This window comes from Leuresthes tenuis, unplaced genomic scaffold, assembly GCF_036924035.1.
Source record: "Leuresthes tenuis unplaced genomic scaffold, fLeuTen1.0.hap1 SCAF_18, whole genome shotgun sequence".
Lineage (NCBI taxonomy): Eukaryota > Metazoa > Chordata > Actinopteri > Atheriniformes > Atherinopsidae > Leuresthes > Leuresthes tenuis.
The window spans coordinates 19,874,564-19,892,860 of NW_027325372.1; the positions used below are offsets into that span (position 1 = coordinate 19,874,564).

General features: G+C 43.5%; 1 protein-coding gene across 2 annotated transcripts; it reads right to left on the reverse strand.

Annotated features, from left to right (window-relative positions):
* Nucleotides 1-362: 362 nt before the first annotated feature.
* On the reverse strand, nucleotides 363-18,095 carry tent4a (terminal nucleotidyltransferase 4A). 2 transcript variants are annotated; one of them, XM_072370435.1, is made up of 13 exons: nucleotides 17,041-18,095; nucleotides 14,663-14,786; nucleotides 13,194-13,240; nucleotides 12,966-13,086; nucleotides 10,480-10,587; nucleotides 8,922-9,050; nucleotides 8,468-8,681; nucleotides 7,120-7,246; nucleotides 6,927-7,030; nucleotides 6,611-6,798; nucleotides 6,352-6,510; nucleotides 6,111-6,164; nucleotides 363-3,789 (listed from the first exon to the last, which is right to left on the reverse strand). In XM_072370435.1, exons 1-13 carry the CDS (start codon nucleotides 17,874-17,876, stop codon nucleotides 3,631-3,633), a joined length of 2,370 nt encoding a protein of 789 aa, XP_072226536.1. In that variant the 5' UTR covers nucleotides 17,877-18,095; the 3' UTR covers nucleotides 363-3,630. The 2 variants fall into 2 exon arrangements, with proteins under 2 accessions (XP_072226536.1, XP_072226535.1); XM_072370434.1 differs by having other exon boundaries at nucleotides 5,991-6,164.
* Nucleotides 18,096-18,297: the final 202 nt, after the last annotated feature.

Genomic DNA, 18,297 nt, shown 5'->3' on the forward strand with positions numbered 1-18,297 from the left:
AGATTTTAGAAGGATTAGGAAGAAGAGACTAGAGCTGATTGCAGAAAGAGGAATGTACAACCTACAATTTACTGGATTTAACACCTATGACGATATCTTCCGTCAGAGGCTTCTTCAGCTCCACTGCAATAAGGACTACAACATGTAATTCCTGCCCACCTAACAACTCTGTGATTACCACTTGTTCTTTTTACCCCCAAATTTCTTCTTTTTTTTTTTTGTTGATAGTATGTTGAATTTTGAAACACTAGAATTTTAGTATTTTTCAATTCAATGCGAATGATCTTTTTGTCTTTTCAGCTTGCAGTTACCTCATTGTTGGGTTTAAACAAAAAAAGAAAAAAAAAAAACAGAACACGGGCTGGCAATTTTAAAATGTTTATTAAAAAATAAAATAGAAAAAAATATATTTACATAAAAATGCCAAAAGAAAAAAAAAAAACAAAAAAAGGAAAAACAAAAGCTGGGCAGTGGTTTCCTCTGGCCACGAGTAGCCAAGTGTCCATTGTGAGGGCCACTGCCCACATGAATCAGCCAGGATAGTGAAAGGCTGCCGTCTTTCTCTAAAAGCAGCCACCAGTTTAAAATCCCTCATTGTATTTCAATGGAGGGGGATATTACATTGCATTTATGTGTACAGGCGTACGTCAAAATCTCAGGGGTCCAAGTGACTCCATGTTTCCTTATCCTGCTCACTTATACACCAATCTAAAGGAGTGAGGACAACGAGCCGGGGCTCAACAAGACTCGTTTAACGGGTTTTCCACCACCATAGGGTGAGAGAAAGTAAACATGGAGATGTGGCTGAGTTGGACCACGGAGATGCACAGAGATTTGAATCCATACAGACTTCAAAAGATACTGCATGTGAGTCTTTGCTGGAAAGATGCAGGCAACTCTAACCCCAACAACCTTTCATCACCGATTTCATTTTAAGTCTCATCATTTCAGGTTCTGATCTCTAAAAGCATGGGGGGTGGCTTGTAAAGTTGCACAAGCTTGCCAAGTATCCACCTTGTTATCCTCTTCATTTTTAACTAGGATTGCATGTAGCCGAACATTTACTGCAGAATCTGGATCCCTCCCCCATGGTTGTAAAGTAATCATCCACAGGAAAAATAGAATGAAAGTGTCCGACAGTACGGCTGGACACGCCTCTGAAAAACACCCATCAGTGTGAGGTGTCAGTGAGGTTGTTTTTGGCCGAATCAGTTAAACATAAAAGAAAGTTATAAACTGGAGGTGATGATCAGCCCACTCTGCTCCGGCTGTACCGGTAAATCTGCAACCGAAGGGGCGCCAGGTGCAGCTGTGACTGACAGATCAGAGTTGCCATGCTTTCAAGAAAAACTAAATAAATAGTTTCAACAGTGCTGAAGGTGTCTTAGGAAAAGAAAAAAAAAAAAGAAAGAAAAAGAAGGGAAAAACAACAAATTGTTGGTGGACACTTTGGCCCCTTTTGAAGTGCACCAGCAGAGTGCAAGTCGCTCTCTGGGTGCACCTGTTCATGAGTGGTCGGGCGTCCGAATAAAAACCTGCGGTGGCAAGTCACGAGTCTCAAATTCTCACACACGTTTCACTATGTCACACATTACAAAGACTCAGACCCGACCACCGACAATACCACCCCGCATTCCTTACACTTGACTTAGATTTAGAAAACTAGACTTTGAAACACATCGGGGCCTTTATATAAATACAAAGGGGTCGGGAGGGGGGTGGGGGGGGTTGAGTCCACTTGAGTTGGCTCGAGTCTGACATTTAACTTCACTCGAGTCCAACAAGCGGCGTTTGTTGATGGAAAAGAACCCCAAGACGGAAATTACGAGAGTTGACACAATAATTAAAAGTAATCCACTTGCATAGTAATAACACCGGCGTGTGTAGTGTTCTGAGCGAGTCGCAGCCTTTGACAGTCCTGTCTGTGATTGTGTGTGTTAATGTGACACGGTGCGCTCGCGGAAAAAAAAAAAAACGTTGTACACACACTCCCAAGTAAACACAAAGAAAGGCATTGCAAACAATTAGCGGAAGTACCTGGCAATCAAATATACACAAGATTCCTGAATGGAATCAAAATATAATTCCCTTTCACTAGGGTCCGTGGTTCAGGAAGAACCCCCCCCCTCTCTCACTCCCTCCTTCCCATTTGTCTAGGACCACAAAAGGAGAAAACCTTATCACTGAGCATCTTAGTGTTGGTCTGCACTCGTTTACCCCATCCTCTAGACAGAGCAAGCACACGAAGGACTCTCTGATCTCGAAAAAGTGGCCTTCAGTCCTCTTACCCCAATCTTGAACTTCAAGTTCAAGTCAGATAAGCCTTTTTGGGCCCCATCCATTCTACAATATGTGAAAAAAAAAAGAAAACAAGCACAAAAATGAAACATGAGCACGTAGGCTTGGCAGGACAGGCTCTCTCAGGCCAAAATCCTGCACTGTCTGGCTTCTTTTTTTAAAAGTTACCTCCAGTAATGAGGAAGTCAGCCAGGGCAAAACGAGCAGTGCCAGCCTTCTCCTACCTGAAAATATGGCAATAACACTTTCCCATGAGGGACACACACAAATACAGAGATATACACTTACACAATCCCCAGGTGGCTCTGCTAAAGGCTCTCTGCTACCTTTCCGTGCCAACCAGGAGCAGAGACTCTTCTCTCGTTTCTCAGGAGATATCAGGGTGAAAGTTCTGTCTTCGGCTGAATTTTCCCCTCAGACTAACCGAGCCGAGGAACAAAACGTCCACGGGGAATTTTTTGTTCACCTTGCCCATTTTCACAAAGCACACAAAGAAAAAAATGGGTAGGAACATCCCGATAAACGCTTTCCCCTTTTGCGACCACTTGGCCTAATGAAAAGGTTCGACACATCTAAGGAGGGGAGACGGGGTAAGGAGTGGGGGAGGGGGGCTTTGAACTGGGGTCCATCTCAACCTAATGATATTTAGGCACACAAAGAAACACCAACCGATACGCACTTACACACTCCAGAGATGCTGCCCCGGGAAAGGTTTTGTAAACAAAATGTAAAACTCTACCAAAAAAAAAAAAAACAAAAAAAAAAACAGTATAAAATGCCTTTACATATACACACACGAAATTAAATAAGCATTTACTTTAATTTCAAAATGGGAAAAAAAAAACATTATTGCACAAAATGAAAAAAAAAAAAAAAAAGTTTTGTTCTTAAGTGTCGTATAAAAAATAAAACGGAAACACCAAACCTCGAGCAGCTTTGCTGCCGGGGGCAAGATGAGGTCGACTGAACCCGGCAATGCTGGCACCACTGAGTCCAACAAAAATAAACAGAAACAGTGACAGACCTGAAACACAGATGAGGAACAAACTGAAAATACTGAAAGTAACATAATACTGTAGGGAGGGGGAGAAAAGCGGGAGGGGGTGAGGAAAAAAAGAACAAAAGCAACGCAAAAAAGTGGAAAGGTGAAGATAGCAGGAGGAAGATGCAGATCTGAGGGGCTCCTCCATTGTGTAGCTGAAGCGCCTCAAATTGAAAACTGCTGGTTTCTGGTCCTCTATCTGCCTGTCTGTCCATCCGCCTTCAAGATGGATGAAGGGCCATGTTCGCAGCCAGAGAGGAGAGGAAAGGCAGAAAGAAGATGAGTGGTTTCTATCTGCTGAGGCTAACTGGCAGGCTGTCCCTCTTCCTGCGTCGCCAGGAGTTGCGGTGATACTGTGTGTGACTGTGTGTGTGTCCGCGGTTCGCCAGAGCAGCATTGTTGACCAGCGGCGGGTTGTGGAAGCCCTTCACGTTGAACTTTGCTCCGTTCTGAAGAAGGATTGAGAGAGAAATCAAAAAGTTATTTTGTTTTGCCTTATGATGCTAAAAAGAACTTTGAAAACTGCAGATTAGATTTCTTGACTCTTACATGTAAAGGTTTCTGTGGATTACTAACCATTTTAATATTGGGGCATAAAAGACTCCCCCTAACACTAACCCTTCCTCTGGGTAATTCACACTTGTCAGATAGAAGCGTCTCAGCACCGCATCACTGTGTGCTTACGGACTTCGAGCTAACTGAGTGGATTCAGAGTGGCAGTTTAGACTGGAAAGTCCCACAATGTCAGCTTGACCTGACACATGGCCATTTTTTCCTGTTACGTCCTCTCTTGCTGGCTCAGACGCCTATAAGCAGCAAATCAACTTCCATCTCCCCATGTCGCCTCTGTGCTTTCACACAACACCTGCTACATGAAAAAGGCGCATCAGTCCCAGCTTTAAGGCACATATGTGAAGGCCGACTGTGTGTTTTAGACACTAGCACGGCACCAACAGGAAGGCAAAAAATTGAGGGAAATTTGGCAAAAACACTGAGCCTGACCAGGCAATGTCGTTCTGTAACAGTCCTGAATGGGCGAATTTGGACGTTAGCTAAAAATATTAGGTATATTTTCAGTCACGTTTGGTTGTTTAACGCATGCTCCATTATGTTTACAGTTACATCATTCATTTCGTATTTACCAGATAATGATGTACAAGTATAAGAACAGACTGGTAAGTTTGAAGCTGTTCTTTGCTCAGTTAAAATAAAGAGCCGAGCAAAGAAACTCGACTAAGAAACCTTGTTGATTTAATCAAGAAGGTAAGCTCTAGAAAAAAATTCTGCAATGATTGACAAAAGTGTGCAAAGAGGTTTTGAAAGGGCAGTTAAAAGCAACAGATAATTGCATCACGGCTACCTAAAGTACCCTCAATATGACAGTCAGGGGCGCAACGTTTTGTTCAAACAATGCTGTAGTGTCACATTAAGTAAAGCTTTAAATCCTCTTTTATCTGAGAGTGCAGTCAGCTACAGTTTAACAGCTTGGAACACCACAACCTCCATCTTTTTGATGCGCACTTAGAATAGACCATATCATATCCTTTGTAACATAGTCTGAGAAAAATAGTGCGATGTTCCGACTCATATGGAGAAGCTCTGATTTGGCCTTAAGAGGCAGCAGCCATCGACATATGAAACAGCAGGACTGCCGCCATTTCTGGCTCCACTCACCTTCCCTCCCTCTGAGTTTCACGCTTGTAAAATTTCTAAATGCTGGATCTTTAAATTAGAGTGTCTGATGCCATCTGGCACTGCAAGCCAGATTGACGGCATGGCATTGGCCACCTAAGCAACCCTTTAAAATAGCATGAACCAGAGAGTCATCACTCATCACCATGTTAATAATAGGATTTAGTCATTCTAATAGGACAGAGGAGATTTAAAACCCAGTTTTGCATTTATACCTGAGTAGTTACACATATCAAAGAGAAGACAATTGGAATTAAAACCCTTACTCTAATAAAAACTGAAAGCTCATTGCACTTGAGTTAAACAAAGGCCCCTGGGCCTATTTAAGGAAATACAGTAGTATTTTCCTTTTCAGTTAGGTGAGGCGCTGTGAAAACTTAGGAGATTTATAACATCCCAAATGCACGTAGATCAGACTTGTGGTGTGTTGAAAGTGATGTGTAAATGTTACCAGGACCTACCAGGCAAATTTCCCTAAAGTTTTGGCACATCTGAAAGGGATTTAAACGGTCTGCTTAAGCAGATAAAGATCAACAAGATTTATCATTAACCTTTACACGAAACCTCGCAAGAGAGCCAACAAGTGCGTTTTCTCCTGTGCTGAAATATTATTCTAACAAGCCAGTGAGCAGCAACACGAGTAAAAGCGGAGGAAAGCATGTCATGCCCCCGTTTCTCTGACAAGCCGCTCACACACCAGATGTTAGCACATCAGGAGCGGTACTGATAGTATCACTCCTAACTCATCATTTATGGATAACAGTTTGTGGCATTTACATCGTTTATACAACTTGGCTGAAGAGAAAAAGACGAGAGGAAAGAGTGAGTGAACAGAGAAATGAAAAGGTTGACAGAATAAAGAGAGACAAAACATGAGATGGGAAAAGTGTAAACCTGTGTGTGAGACAAGGCTGCCTTGGCAGTGCATTTGAGTGTGTTTGTGGCATCCGGCGCCTACCTTGTGTGCGTGGCTGGAGTGGGGGCTGGGCAGAGGCTGGGGGCTGGAAGGGGCAGGGGCATGAGCATGGGCTGGGGGGGGCATGTGGAAGAAGGGGGGGAGCCCAGTGTCCATACACACCTGTCTGCAAGGTATGGAGTGCAATGCCAGACCACCGGGCAGTGAGACGCGAGCCTGGAGCATTGAGAAGATAAACAATTCATTTACACCTTGCAATTATTTTTAAAATGCATTCAATTATAAGCTAGGAAACATCTTTAGAAATGACAAATTCTGTCAATACTACCTGATGGATCAATATACCTCATTTCCAGTCAAAACATAAGTCAATTTTTTGCTGAAGCTATTCCAATGTGCCCACCTGTGAACCTGACGGAAGGAGCAGATGGTGTCCTCCCAGGCCGGGCTTCCCGGTGCCCAAGGTGAGGGTCGGTGGTAAAGCCAGGCCGAAGGGCGGGAAAGATGGGTATGCTGGCAGGGTTGGTGGAGGGAGGGGACACGGCAATGCTGAATCAGAGTCCTGGCAGGTCAAAGAGGAGAAGGTTGTGAGCAACATTGAGGAACTCCTGCATCTCGATGCTGCAAAGCCTGCAAGTGTGTGTGTGTGCACGTTTTCTTACGTTATCAGATCCAGACAGTGAGGAGACCGACGAGGCTGAAGAGTGCTGCTGAGGGCTGGAGATGGACATGGGGGAGTCTGCACTGTGGGGAGACACCGAGTCCCTTTGCTGCTCCTCTGAGCCAACAACACCTCCACCACCCAGCACACACGGCTCCTGCTCTGGAACCGGCTCCTTGGGAGATGACACTGTGGGAATATGATAAGTTGCTTATTTTCACAGTATTACGTTAAGTTTCCTCTCCGCAACCCTGTTCTGAGACATTAAAATCATCACTGCGATTGCATTAACTCAATATTCAAAGTCTGATTTGTACCTCTATTGTCTGCTCGTGTCAAATCTCTGCCCCCCCACTTCTTAATGATCCATTCCCTGTAGTCGATAACTTCCTGGGTCAACCTGATTATCCTTCCCAATGTGCTGCAGGTGTGAAAGAGAGGCATTTTAAAAAAGGAGCACTAGTCTAATCCATGACCAACAAAGCGCTTTCAAATGGACTCAATTCTTACCTTTCACCGTCTTTATTAGGATATGACCGCGCAAGCGGGGAAACGGCGTGACTCAGGACGGTGTAAGCATAGTCGAACACCTGTTTGACGTGCATGGCCCCGTAGGAACCTCTCCCCACATCATTACCTATGTGGAAAAAAATAGAAAATAGAGACAATTATTAGTTGAGAGTTGTGTCGAAAGAGTTATTCAAGAGCCTTGAGGTGACGTTTGTTGCGATTTGGCGCTATAGAAAGCATGCTGACATGGAAACCTCACACCCTGTGGCAGCAGGGCATTTCAACCCAAAATTTCTTGGGACTTTTTGTCCGAGGGACAGCTTTAGGTGATTCCACCACACATTGAAGCGAGTGAAAATTAAGAGTGCAAGTGTGTGCACAGCAAAGTGGGAGGTGTCCACTCTGCCTGTGAATAAACAGAGGGTGGTGACGCCACATCATACACAGATTAAAGCTGTGCTGCAGCCACACAAAACGTTGCCACCAGGCACCTTTCCACAGGGCTCTGGACATGGTTTATTTGGGCTGTAGAACATCAGTTTGATCTCTCAAACTCACTGCATTGTGGTTAACATCTCACCCCCACTTTTTAAATCAACCTTCTAGATCATTTGACCACCACTGCTTTCTGTATCTTCCCTGTGCAGCTACATACTCTCTTGCTTAATTGTCAGCCTTTCTCCATCTTAAAAGGGATATATTTTTTAAAGCTTTTCACCATCTCTAAAAATGACTCAAACCTTGTGGTGTCCCATGATTCAAACAAAGCTATATTGAGGATTTTTGCACAGCATCATACAATTGTTTACTTTGTGTCTACACTCTATTAACCGGGGAAAAATCAGGGTACCAACATGGTCACACCATGGGCCGCTGCTATTACGTTTCTTGTTTTAGGTTTGACCTCATTCTTTGGGGCTTTTAGCTTTACGTCGCCTCTCAGAAAAACTTCTGCTTCCCCAAACTAGGAGCACCCAGATTGCTGCATCGCTCCTAAGTTGACAGATTTCTCTGGGAGGGCTGCTCGGTACACAGAACACAGAATAAGCTAACACTGCACTGATGAAACAACTCCACATTAAATAAGCAGGTAACTTTTCCATTTCTTTACAAGGGAAGCACAGCCACAGCAGGTTTGTCCAGACCAGTCAGAGGGAATCCACAAATATCATTCATTTCTGTGCCACTTTTATTTGAGATTTTTATTGAATAGTTACTCTAGTTTGACTGCACTTAACATAAAAATAAGACAATAAAACAGCTTATATTTTGATGTTACACTTAATCTATATAGTTTTTGCTCTCAGAGCCAGCCATTATTGTAATGACTCACAGTACACACACCAACCTGGAAGTAGTGGATCCTCTATGCAGAGCATGGATGGCCTGTATCCATTTGTCATGGTCTTCATTATCTCGTCTTTGGATACGTATGAGCCGCCGTTCCTGATGCGAATCGCTGTTTTCAAGTAGTTGAAATGGCGGCCATACAGCTCAAAGAACTCAATCAGCAACATGCCCAAGTTCTCATTTGGGTTTCTCGCGTCGATGCGAGGATGGAGCTGGAACGAAGGGACAGGGACACTAGTTTAGTAGTCAGTACATTTAAGACAAGTGATACTGTTCATCAGTCAAGATTATAATTTATAACCATCTACAACATGTTTAAGAATGCTATTCAACACAACTAACCATAATATGTATATTGATAGAGCTGCAACTATCTGCATCACTTTAACCAACGCTACTTCAAATGAAGCTCTAACACCACAGCGGCGTGTTGTTGGGTTTTATTACTGTACCTGTAGGAAGCTGATGACCATGAGGATGAGGCTGTAAGAGCTAATGCCCCCTGTGAAGACTTCGTTTAGATCTCTCTGCAGCAGAAACTGCTTCAGCACAAAGATCAGGTAAGGCAGCACTGGATACTTCTGAAAGCAGACAGCAGAGACAGATGTGGAATGAGAATGGCTCACTTGGCTGAACTGTGGATTAGATGAAAAGAACAGCGAGGTGGACAGAATCCTAAAAAGAAGAAGTAAGCTGTGCAATTCAAAGAAGAGAACTGGGATTTTCAATAACCATTAAATTGACATCATGTGTAGCCATGCAGATAAACAGTATTCTGGGGAAAGTCATTAACGTTCCTAAAGGATTTAACAGAGCTCCGTGCAGTCTCAGTGGCACACATTCAACAGAAACCCTGTGTTGCATATCATCTCCATACTGTTTCACCGAGCTGCCTTGTTATTTTTTTTAGAAAGCTACAATGCTGAAAAAACAAAAGTAAAAGCTCCTGTTGGAGTCATGTTTACTGATGACACCATTTGATTCAATCGCCACTTCTTTAGAAACGAAATTAGCTAAATTTTCAACAAAACACTTTTGCTAACCACATCCATCCTATTACAAGATATCAATGACACGGCTGTGAAATCCTCGGGAATGGGTAGAACAAGTATGATCATCTTCTAATCCCAAAGGCAACACGGCCTCCGTATGCGTGTCCCAAAAGAGCAGCAGAGCTCGGTTGGCTTTAGAAATATGCTTCAAGGAAGTCAAAACAAGACTAGCTGCTGGGGAATGTGACATATGCGAATTAACTTTATGGATGACCCCGTAAGTGTCAAGAATGCACTGGAATCTGTCAAACCCACACCTTAGCAACATCAACAGAAGCTGCACTGATGCTGAGTGAGGGTGTCAACAGCAGGCTTTCAAGCCGTGACACGTAATTCCTGAGAATACGAGTACGACATGTAAACCAGCAGCAGACAAAAGAAATAATCTGGCAGCTTGTTGGAACGTCGACTCTAGGAATTCCTTCCCTGCATAAGCTAATAACCGTGACTAAAGATCCACCCCGAGGCAGGAATTCTGTCAGAGCCACGGGGTAAAACTTCCCACAGCTGAACGGCTCTGGCGACGAGGCCTTCAGCAACAATCAGATTCGGGTGGGGTTAAGTGCTACTCAGCATGGTCGCTGGGGTCTGCGCCAGCTTCACTGTGTGGAGGGCCGGAGTAAAATGTAATGCTTCAAACTGCAGGCTTGCCTCATTCACACGGGGAATTTCCAAAGTTCTTTATTTAGATCTTACTGTAAAATGGTAATTACGCAACTCCTCTGGTGTTTTCTCAAAAGTCAAATATGGTAACGTGACCGTTTCCTAAACTCTTCCATTTGTACATTCTGCTTGTTCTGTGCACCGGCGGCCGATTTCATTTAGACTGTAACTTCAAAGGAACCCGTGATCACTGTAGGAAATTGTTTTATGGGCAAATCAGCTTTTGAATCGTGCGTCCCGTTTGCCTCCTGATGCGTTTTGTTGACTAAAACCACACATCCAGGACATGTCTCACCTTTACGTAGTCTTTAATGAAGCTTGCCGCTTTGACTCCAGTCTCTACATTAAAACTGATGTCCACCTTCACCTCAGTCTCCTGGTCTGTCAGCTTGATGATTGGCACCTGGAAGAACAGAAGTTAAAGGTAGAAATTAGAGTCTGTATCTGTATCTACAAACAAACTGCCAACCCCACTTATACCATTACCCAAACTGAGAGGCTTTTAAAAGAAATGAAAGCTCGGTCTGTTAACTATTTTTAATGATGTCATGGTGGAAAACAGTGCGGCTGATGGTGGTTTTCCTAGTTATCTTCACACCGGACAGGAGGCAGAAGCTGTTGCTCACATTACACTGAGCTGTTGAACGATGGCCTAACTTTGACACAATGGAGGGAAGTTATGGTAGGGGGGGGGGGGGGGGGGATGGGCCAAAAAGGGAAGTGTTCCAGAGTTCAGCTGAAAAGATTACAGGTTTTCATTTTGTTTGAACCGAAGCCAATGAGACCTACCCCGCAGTCATATAAAAAGTAGTATTAAATGAACAACGAGCTATTAATCAGACAAAATGGGCACACGGCTACCAAACCTGTCAGGCAAAGAGAAGGAGGAGATTAAATAAGTTTTGTGGGTTAGTGCACTTCCTCTTTTTGCCTCACTCCTTCCAGAGATTAGAAAGTTTCAATTTTAACTAGGTATTGGAAAGCCATACGACTCGGAATATAAAAGTCACTGCAAAGTATCAATTTAACTGGGTTTGTGCCAGCTCTCCTATTGGTTTCTACTTCTTTTTACTCAAAATCTCTGACTTTTCCTGACTCGTATTTCCAGCTTTCTTTGTCAGGTTGCGTTTGATATCAGAAGAAAAACTTTTGGATGTGCTTTCAGCGTTTTTTAAAACGAGGCTGTGATCACGCGAACGTCTCATTTCTATCCCGTTAATGCAGGTGCCTTAGATTTAGGACCCGCGGGATGTCAGTAATGCACCACCGCATCGTTCAGCATGGTGTCATCAGGGAGAAATCACTCGATCCCGTTTGACTGTGTGAGGTCAGGTTTAAGTGGACTGCACCCGGTGGATGAGAACTCATCACAGCCAAGAATTTAACCAACACCAGCAACATTGGCTGGAAAAACTTCAGTACTTTGATTTTTATAGTGTCTGCTCAGTCTTATTCAGTCATTCAAAAAAAAAGACAACAGTAAAGCTTTCAATGACATCATCCAACAGAGTGGTGGGAATTTATCAACCCCTGCGCTCCACACATTAGGAAAGTACAGTGTGTATTCTGTTTAACAACCAGCAGGAGGCGATGCTTCAGATTACTGTAAATCTGTTTTTTATTCCCTCCCAAACATTTCTCCTTCAACTTTATGGCAGACATCATGAATATCTGTGAGTTCTTGAGAAACTGCACTGCATCAAAAAGCTGCATTCTCCATCTCTGCTACAACTGCTCCAAAATAGACCACAAAGAAGTAGATTCATTTTACACATTTAGAAATGTGGAGCACTTAAAGAGCGAGCCATGAATGTGAAATGCATCATTACCGTTCTCATGTCCTTTTATTTATTTACAAGTGTCACTTAGAATAACTGTACGGAAAACGCTGGTACGAGGATCAATTTGAGGTCAAGTGACATTCTGAGAGGAGGCGTGGCCGTGGAGTTCATAGCAAACCTTGTGATTAGTGGGCAAACTGCTCTACCACCTGAGCCACAGCACTATGCACAGCTATACGGGCTGATCTCAGCTGGGCTGCCCCTCCCTAAACGCAGAGCATGTGCCGAGCAAAGGGCCTCATGATGCAATGGAGGCTTCATCTTATGCGCAAATGTGGCACAAAGGCTTACGTGAAGCCCCTGGGCCATCGCTCGTGGTTATTTTAGAAAAATAGTGGAAGAAGGGAGGAATTGTGTGACACTCGATGAGACGACTCAGAGACACGGCAACAGAAATGCATGCATTTGATCCGCTGTGGACAGTCTGAAGGCAGATTTGGAAATAATATTCTGTTTGATTCTGAAGTGGCACATTCTATTTACTGCACATATACGGTTAATAACGGTAACACCACATTCTTTTATTTTGCAGTGTTCTATAGAACAAAATGGATCTAAAGTTTGCTTTTATGGTGGAAATCTTTCCTGTAATTCCCAAATAAACAGAGTCGGTGCTGAAATCTGTCACTAAACCAAGCATAAAGGAAGCAGCCATCACTTTACCGGGGCCTCCTATGACCAGCTCGGGTTTTTAATTAGCATTCTTTATTCATCTGAGGTTGAACTGACTCTTCTTGTAAGGACAGCATCTTAGTTCAAAATATTCCGCTCGTTTATTGAGCTAAATTATGTGGCACGGGCAAACACTTTTTCTAGATTAAAATGGAAAATATTACTGTGAACGCGGTTGGCTTCGTTTGAAGAACAGAAAACACAACATGAAACATGTCTGCACAGCTCGGAGAGCGGCGAAAGCACGCCACAATTCGTTTCTACTCACTGTAGCCTTGTCCAGCACTTTGATGGAGAACGGTTCGGCCACATTGTGTTTACGAAGCGCCTGCTCAAGCTCCTGGAGGGGAGGACGCTCCCATTTCCCAAAAACCACAAGGTCAATGTCACTGCGGGCAAAAAAAAAAGAACAGGGATTTACTGCTGAGCAAAATACAACAGGAAGTAAACTGAGGACAGTTGATCATTTCCTTCATTTGAAAACACTCAGCCTTACCTGGTTGGAAGGTACAGGCCTGTACTGAAGCTGCCAAATATCTGGACCTGTTAAAACAGTGTGGGACACGTATGAAAAGGACTGATCACCTGATAATCACAGCAGACACGATGACATTCCCCCACCTCTCACATCACCTTCTAATCTTATTTTGTTGCGTCCTTCGCTAACTATCACCTCCTATTTAAAGAAAAAAACAAAAAGGAGGCACTTTGTGGTGATGGTGTATATATCAAGTTCAAATGTTTGCAAACTACCATGAACGCTGTATTTCTGGACTCGGCTTCAGAGACAGCAAACGCTGCCAAGTGGAGTATGCTGCCAAACTAAGTACACAATGGCTTAGAGGAAAAAAATAAAAATGCTGCGCTTTGGCGCTGCGAGCGAAAGCTCTCCAAAGGAAGTAGAATGGAGTTCTCTCCTTTTCCGTCTGTTAAATACGACGGGGAGGCAACAGCGCGAGGACAGGCCCGGGATTAATAGACTGAAATGAAAAGGAAGGCTGGTGCAAATCAGAGACTTGATCCATTTACCTGACAATGTGGCTCACAGTGGAAGTGGGAAAGGCTGACAGCCAACAAATCACCACCGCTCGTGCTTTACGTGATGAAGTATTGAGCGGGGCATTATATGAACCCTGCCCCGCTGCACAATATTCTGCCCCGTTGTTACACATAAGGAGGAAGTGCTCCATTTTAAAACACATGAAGAAATACTCCTTTTTAATTTAGGCTTCTCCATAATGCATTTTTGCTAGTTGTATTTGAAGAAAACATAACTATCTTGGCACAAACAGGAAGATGTGCTTCCTAAATAACAAAGAGGTTCCTAAAAACCCGTCACAGGAAAGTGTCGGTAAGGCGGCACTTAGCTGTTGACGACCACAGGGACAATGTCTGCTCACAATAAAGATAAAAAGGTTTAACCTCTGGGTTTTTTTTTTTTCACATTGGTAGTTTCTTCAGAGGTTGAGAAATAAAGGTTTCGGTGGGAGTTTTTTTTTTTCCCTTCTTTTGTAATAAATCTCAGTCCTTAGTAGGTTAAAGGAACGCTTATCCGAAGGGTTGGGTGAAAAGATCACATCAAACAGGGTTACACAAGGTGTCAAAACAGGCAGAAAAACACTAAAGAAAACATTAAAACTCCACGTGAGCACTAAAGAGGAGTTTAGACAGCATGGTCAAAAGCTGCACACCTTATTATTCCACATTAACTTTTAACCACTGCAGTGTTTAACGGGTCGGTACGCAAACACTGCTTCCAAATGAAGAGAAAAAGCGTCAAAACACTCGATGACCAAGGCGCCATCTAATATCTCCATCTGTCTCTGTGTTGTTGTTGTTGTTTCGGTTTTTCCTCCAAGACAAAGCTGTACAATTTGAGAGACTAGACTCTAATACCCTTCAAGATATTCAGCTCCTAAAGATGGGAAGAGTTCATCCAAAAAGAAGCAAGGTTGTGTGTCTTACGTCTGCTGTGGGCCACAGCTCCTTGATGATCATCTCTATCCGATTGACCACCTCCTTCCTCATGGCGGCCTCCTCGGGCTGGGGAGACATGAAGTTGTAGAAGTCCATCACCTCTTCGTGGAGCCTGGATGGAGAAGAAGACGACAAACAAGGGTGACTCTCGGCCCAAACAGACCACTGAGAAACACCGGACCGAAGGAATGATAATGTTAAATCACGGGACTTATGTTCTCCCCTTCTGAACATTTTACGCAATAATCTTGCAAATGTTTTGGCTTTGATTTTGGAGCTAATCTCAACACAATCTGATTTCACTTTGCTCTCCTTCATTTTTTACAGCATTTGAGAGTCCAAAGTGGAACATTATCTAGTCACACACTCCGTTTCAAAAACCTGGGACAGCAAAACTCACTCAACTCAGTTTACTACAACCCCGTCATCTTATTTCTTTTCTCATCAGCAGCGTTTAAAACCCTCGAGAGGGCTTTCTCATTTGAACCCGTGCTGAGCATCACTTTCAGTGTTTAATGTGACAAATGGCGTCAGATCGGTTGCCGCCGCAGTTAATTTCATTTAATGACTTTGTGTCAAGCTAATATTAGACTTGGTTATCGTGTTTATACGTCTGCAGTTTGCAAGCTGCCAAAAATGGCGTGCCAAAGACCCATTCTCTCACATCACTGTGCAGCTGTGAGTAGACAAAGTATTTCTGCTACAAGAGATTAACATCCTTTATAAATTGCCACCGCCACCGAATTTATAAAAACAACTACACCGTTTTGAATACGCAACTGTCTGAAACCTTGATAGTGGACACATACAAATTATTCCCTTCAGTTAGGATAAAACAATTAATATCTATCACAGCTTACTTCTCCAACCTAGACCTGTGCATAAGAGCAGCTAAAGGGATCACAGTGAGGAAGAGGAGGACTGGAGGATTTTCATCTTCAGTAAAAAACATTTGGTTCATGCATGGTGAAAACCACCAACTCTAGAGTAGAAACAGAAGAGTTCCAGGTTTAATGTAGATATGGCTTTTGTGCACGACAGCAGAGGGGCACATATAAAGATTTCTGATCAGTCAAATGCCTGCGAACAGTGGAAGTCTGTTCAACTCTGTGTGGCCATTCATTTTTGTAAGAATGCAGGCCATGATGTCAGTGTGAAATACAGACCAGGAGGACTGTCACAATCAATTACCAGAGCCCCGGAGGAAATGCAGTCAGCCCATGCTCCCACTTCTTGGTAAAAAAAAAAAAAAGTCAGGGCAAGGCCTATCTGTCCCAATAGACGAGATAATTAATGTAGGGCTCTCCGCCGTCTCAAGTCTAAGATTCCTTAGGCTTACAAATTCACACCTAGAACTTCAGGGTCCCGTATGAAATAAATCAACGGTGTTAACTAATGCGGATTTACGTAGTTCTGCGTTTTACAAGCCAACTAGAAATCATCGTGATATGAATCCAGTGGAATTACCGAGGCACAGTAACAGTCACTTTCTATTGTGCATTCTATCCGACATGAAACTCATGCGAGACTTCAGGGGGGTAAACCCTGAAGGCAAACCACTGCAAGACGAGTCGGGACGCAAGTCAAAACTTGCGTAAAGAAAAATAGCAAAACCAGAAATACAATATGTTATTAGTCCTTGCGGAGGAGGAGACAAAAATAAAAACTTAGTATCGAGCACGAGAAGGTGTTTTTGTAACAATGATTGATACAATGTATTTGAAATTATAAATTGCAAACGGGATATATTTTTAATTTTTTTATCTAATTGGAGGGAAAACTTAATAGGAAAACTTTCACACTTCGAACTCGAACCTTTAAGGAAAACCGTTAGCCGAAGCAGCTGCAGGCTCCTTGGTCACGGACGACATTCAAAATAAGCATATCCGGTCAAAGTCTATGTAAATGATCCACCAAGAAAACAACATGTGTCACAAAATTCGACAGCTAATGTTTTTTTTTTGACAGCTTCTCGCAGCGTGTTTTAAAACTGCTTCTACTTTGTGTACTTTTCCCCGTTTCCTCCTTTATTCTCCCAAGCTGCTCAATTTAAACTTCAGTGGACAAAATCACGGCACTTCCGGTGCTCTTCACGTAGCTATGTAACGGTAGCGACTTAGCTAACGGAAAGAAAAAAATACAGTAAAAACATAATCCTACAAGCAGTCCGCATCTATATTATTCTAAAGTTTTGGTTGAACAGTGTTATCCACGAAATAAGCAATACTGTATTTACCAAGCAACCACTTTCTCACATTTATTAGAAAATAACCGACTTTCGGCCATTAAAAGCAACGGCAAAAAGACAGACGTTACTCAACTAGAGCCTTTAAGCCCCGGAGCAATGGCAGTATTCAGCAACTCACCCGAGGACCCCGGGGTTGTATTTCCTCGTCTTCCATGGCGTCCAAGTGTTCACATAATTGTCATTAGTGCAGTTCGAAAGCAAATAATTCATCCCATAGGTGCTCGCCTTATTGTCACTTTTCCTTCGGCCTGGGTGATGATTATTTGTGTGATTAACAGGTACAGAGGGATGAACCTGATGACGCTTCGCGCAGACCTGCTGTAAATTGAAAGCCGGGTGCTCCTGTAGGTTACGGTGGTGATGGTGGTAGAGGTTGACATTATTTTCCATGTTGTCGCTCGAGTTATAGAGCAAATTGGCACCCCCAACGTTTTTATTAAAGTTGCCCGTCACATTCCCACCCATAGTCCTCTCAAGTGAGCAGCTTGCAGGGGGACTGTCCGTCCTGGATTCCTGGGAAGACGAAGAGCTGACAGTGCCGGTCTTCTGAGGCAGGATTTTACCCTCGCCTGGGTCAACGAGGTTTACCGTCGTAAAAGAGTTATGTACGTTCCCGTTGGACAGCGCTAAACCCAGCGAGGAAATCGCAGTGCCATTTAAACTACTACTGTGTGTAGAGCCGTTCATGATGCTGTGATGGCTGCTGCCGTTGCTCAGTCTGGCCGTAACGTTACCGTTGCTGCTGCAATTGCTCTTGCTTGATGCCACTGCGCTCGCCACATTTTTTATAACATCCAACGCAGCATAATTCACACACTGGTTGTGGTTTTGATTGTGGAGCTGCTGTTGAGCGGAGATTGTCCGTACTCCCTGAGAGGTCTCCCAGACGTGCATCCATAAGGCGTTCGCAGGTCCTTTCTGTTCGGGCTGAATCCAAGCTACTCTCGGATCCATTCAACTTCTCTCTCTGGTAACCCCCCCCTCCCCTCCCAACAAGTATCTAACTCTTGCGAGCCCGTTGTCAATCTATGCCGCTCCCTGGATCTTTCAATGCTCGCTGCGCCGTTCGGGGTTCCAGAAAGAGATTAAACTAAACATTAAACCGAATAAGGACCATTGATAAACTGGCCCCTTAACACCGCTAGCTGCAAGAGTGCTAGCTGATTCCTACGGGAATTCAATATGGCGTATTCTCTTCAAATCCTAGCGCATGCGCTCTTCCAGGGATTTCTTAAACGATGACTGCGCCCCCATCCACCCACTCTTTCGTCACCTCTCAACCGGGCAACTGATGAATAGCATAAAACGACTATTACACGTTTTATTTGATGGATATTTATTTCAAAAGGTTAAGTACAAGGCATAATATTAAATA

Coding starts and splice junctions, on each gene's coding strand:
- tent4a (XM_072370434.1), bottom strand. CDS start 17,876: ATGGATCCGAGAGTAGCTTGGATTCAGCCCGAACAGAAAGGACCTGCG. Junction 14,787..17,040: donor TACAACCCCGGGGTCCTCGG/GTGAGTTGCTGA, acceptor TTCTCCATCCAG/GCTCCACGAAGAGGTGATGG. Junction 9,051..10,479: donor TCATTAAAGACTACGTAAAG/GTGAGACATGTC, acceptor GTCTGCTTTCAG/AAGTATCCAGTGCTGCCTTA.